The 3938-nt window shown below is 39.2% G+C and overlaps 1 protein-coding gene across 4 annotated transcripts in view; it reads left to right on the top strand.

Annotated features, from left to right (window-relative positions):
• The first annotated feature begins 68 nt into the window (after window positions 1–68).
• NSUN3 (NOP2/Sun RNA methyltransferase 3) overlaps window positions 69–3938 on the top strand; it is a 301891-nt gene continuing 298021 nt past the window's right edge. For all 4 annotated transcript variants that reach the window (XR_015724230.1, XR_006777400.2, XR_015724231.1 and 1 more), the window contains exons 1-2: window positions 69–264; window positions 1050–1159. Coding sequence is in view for 1 of the 4 variants with exons in the window: in XM_045785401.2 (XP_045641357.2) it covers window positions 253–264; window positions 1050–1159 (122 nt within the window). In the remaining 3 variants the exon portion in view is untranslated. The remainder of the gene's footprint in view (window positions 265–1049; window positions 1160–3938) is intronic.

Here is a 3938-nt window from a genome sequence, read left to right as displayed (position 1 = left end):
TAAGCACCGCCTCCACCAGCCGCCGGCGGAAGGAACTTTGTGCGCGCCTGCCTCTCGCGGGACCTACACCTCTTTTGGCGAGATTTCGACAACGCGGCAGGGCAGTATCTCGCGGGAAGTTGAACCGGAAAAGCGAGGGATAGAAGTGAATGAGGTTGAACCTCGGGTCTGAGGCTGTGCTTTTGATTTCCTGGAGGTTTTAGGTGCTGCTGGGTGTTGTAGAGCTCTTGTTTGGCATCTCCCGGCGGGACAATGTTAACCCGGGTGAGGGCTGGCACCCGAATGGGAACCTCTGACTGAATCAGACACTTTATGAGGGAGAGGGTCGGGAAGGGGGAACTTCGTAAGCTGTTGGTTTTTCTGGCTTCACAGTCCCAAGCCCTAGCGTAATGCTGGATGCTCGAAGGCTTTCTCGTGAGCGTTTTCTCCCAAGACTCACCTGCGCCCCCACGTAACTTGCCTGCAGTCCAGCCTGCAGACTTGAATACCTACTCCCTTCAGCTTTGAGCAGAATGCAAGCTCCTCAGGGCCTGAGACTCACTGCTCTCTATACTGGGAACGTAGAACAATGTTACATAGTCATACCTCGCTAAACTTTGGATGAGTAAATGAAATAGAGTTGAAAGGAAGTTTTCACAGGAAACGAGTGACTTTTTTTTCCGAAATAACCTTTTTATTTTAGGATAATTTTACATTTACAAAAAAGTTGCAAATACGGACTTCCATAGGCTTTTCACTCAGTTTTCCCTAATGTTACCACCAAGAGTGGCTTATTTAAGTTAATTTTGTTCCTTTGATACAGCTTCTGTTAAGGCCACTATTTTTTTTTTAATGCCACAAATCCTTTAACCTTTGCTTTACATTTGAGCAATAATTATTTGAAGAAACCCTCTTTTTTCACAAATACAATGTTGCTACATTGAGGTAATGCTCCCTTGCAAAAACTAGTGATAATCGTAAAACATGTTCTTAAGAAAAAAAATGGTAATTTGAAGTTTAATAAATTTGTAATATCAGATTGTGTCAGCAATGTTTTCTTGTCATCATAGCTGAAAGCAAAATCAGAGAGGAAGCTTGCAAAACAAATTTGCGAAGTTGTATTGGATCATTTTGAAAAACAGTATTCCAAAGAACTTGGAGATGCCTGGAATACAGTAAGGTTAGTATAATTCATCTCTTGATGCTTTATGATGGAACACGAAATAAACCCTTTTTGGGGAGGGATGCTGTGAGGATAAAAGATGAATCTAAGCCTGGCTGCCCTTTTCCTACAGGGGCTAGTGAAGAGAACTGTGAAGAAATAGATGGGATCATACGAAAATGAAAAGGGGAGAAAGAAAACTTTGTAGTAATAGTAAAGAAAAAATTGTTATGGCCTTTCCTTGAGCAGTTGTTTTGATCTTTGAAACAGACTGCCCACCAGTTTGACAAAATTAATTATACTGTAACAGAAAAATCTTAAAACTTCTGAGGGTATTTGACTAGTTTTTGAAATTCAGAAGATAATACAGTAAATCTTTAAAGCTGGCACAGCTCTGTCTTAGCTAGGGTCACTTTATTTGGTTATTATATTTATTCCTTGTGTTTTTGGCAGGCTGTTTTGAACACATGCAGACACACACACAAATTCTTTAAATGTATTATCGAAAACAAATGTTCATGCATAGAAGTAATTGAGATAAGTTTGATTTGTATGTTTAGTGACTTTTGCCTTTGGTCAGAATGTTATTCCATGGGTTCTTCACATTGAGGTTTTTTTTTTTCCCCAAATTTTTATTTAATTTCTAGTTAGTTAACATATAGTGTAATATTCATTTCAGGAGTAGAATTTAGTGATTCATCACTTACATATAACACCCAGTGCTCAGCACTAATGCCCTCCTTAATGCCCATCACCTATCTAGCCCTTCGCCCATCCACCTCCCCTCCAGCAACCCTCAGTTTGTTCTCTATAGTTAAGAGTCTCTTATGGTTTGCTTCCCTCTCTCTCTTTTTCCCCTTCCCCTGTGTTCATCTGTTTTGTTTCTTAAATTCCACATATGAGGGAAATCATGTGGTATTTGTCTTTCTCTGGCAGACTTCTTTTGCTTAGCGTAGTACATTCTGGCTCCATCCGTGTCATCGCAAATGGCAAGATTTCATTCTTTTTGATGGCTGAGTAATATTCCATTGTGTATGTATGTAGTGTGTGTGTGTGTGTGTGTGTGTGTGTATGTATGCCACATCTTCTTTATCCATTCATCAGTCGATGGACATTTGGGCTCTTTCTGTAATTTGGCTATTGTTGATAATGCTGCTATAAACATTGGGGTGCATGTGTCCCTTTGAATCAATATGTTTGTATCCTTTGGGTAAATTCATAGTAGTGCAATTGCTGGATCATAGGGTCGCTCTATTTTTAACTTTTTGAGGAACCGTCATACTGTTTTCCAGAGGGGCTGCACCGGTTTGCATTCCCACCAACAGTGCAAGAGCGTTCCCCTTTCTCTGCATCCTCACCAACATCCATTGTTTCCTGAGTTGTCAATTTTAGCCATTCTGACAGGTGTGAGGTGGTATCTCATTGTGGTTTTGATTTGTATTTCTCTGATGATGAGTGATGTTGAGCATCTTTTCATGTGCCTGTTGGCCATCTGTATGTCTTCTTTGGAAAAATGTCTATTCATGTCTTCTGCCCATTTCTTAACTGGATTAATTATTTTTTGGGCTGTTGAATTTGATTAGTTCTTTATTTTGGATACTAACCCTTTATTACATATGTTATTTGCAAATATTTTCTCCAATTCTGACTTTTGCCTTTTAGATTCGTTGATTGTTTCCTTGGCAGTGCAGAAGCTTTTTGTCTTGATGAAGACCTAATAGTTAATTTTTTCTTTTGTTTCCCTTGCCTATATTGAGTTCTTATATAGTGTATTCCATTCCCCAAGGAATACAGAGAGCAACACAGTCCCCATATCCAGTTTGCCTGCAGTCTGGTGTTCATGGGGGAAAGGGGACTGGTTAAAACTATATAAACTATTAATTCCATAAATATTCTGATGGAAATAGGCAGGAGAACCTTGTCTCTTATTTAACAAAGACTGAGGGTGCCAGCAAAGACCTGAGGAGAAGCCAGGCCTTGGTGACTTAACAGGAGTTAGCTTAGCAAAAGAACCAGGTAACTTTGGCTGAAAGAAGAGGGTTAACTGCTTCTGAAGCTAGGAGCAAAAAGCCCAGTACAGTTTGCTCAGGAAAAGAAGGTTATGTAGCTATAGACAATGGAATTTAGTCACACTGTTGTCTTATTAATCTCTTCTTGGATCAACTCAGTAACACTTTCTCATTTACAATGGACAGCTTTAAGCATTTTTTTAAAAACAGAGATGAAGTATTGACTGATTAAATACAGTCCGAGGTGGTTCTGAGATAATTTTAGGACAGATAACACTGTTTCAGAAACTTGTAAATACTGCGATATGAAAAAGTAGTTTATGGTTGTGGTTTTTTATTTCAAAACTAGATTTTAAAATAGGTGTCTTCTGTCACAGCGAAGAAAGAATGATAGGTGTAATAAACTCATTATGTTTTTAGTATGTAAAGTTACTCACGTGAAATAGCCAAACAACCACACACCTACTGCGTGCTTATTATGTACCAGATGGTATTGGCTTTACGCGATCCTCAGAACAAAGCTCTGAGGTTTGTTTCCCATTTTTCATGTGATGAAACCACACAGTGTTTAAGTAACTTCCCAAGTTTACTTAGCTGGTAAGTGCCAGAGGAGAGATTTGTGTCTAGGCTTTCTGATTCAAGAACTTCCACTGCTAACCCCTAATCTCAAACCTGAGGTGTAATTAGGCATTCATGGATGATTAAAAAAGGGGGTTTAAAGGTATATTGTCTTCAGATTTTACAGTAGTCTGGCTACCCATACCCTGTAATGAGTTATTTTTCTATTT

Source organism: Ursus americanus, chromosome 4 (assembly GCF_024610735.1).
Source record: "Ursus americanus isolate L20-20 chromosome 4, mUrsAme1.1.p, whole genome shotgun sequence".
Lineage (NCBI taxonomy): Eukaryota > Metazoa > Chordata > Mammalia > Carnivora > Ursidae > Ursus > Ursus americanus.
Note: the sequence above shows the minus strand (reverse complement) of the source record. Positions and strands in the feature narration are given on the sequence as shown.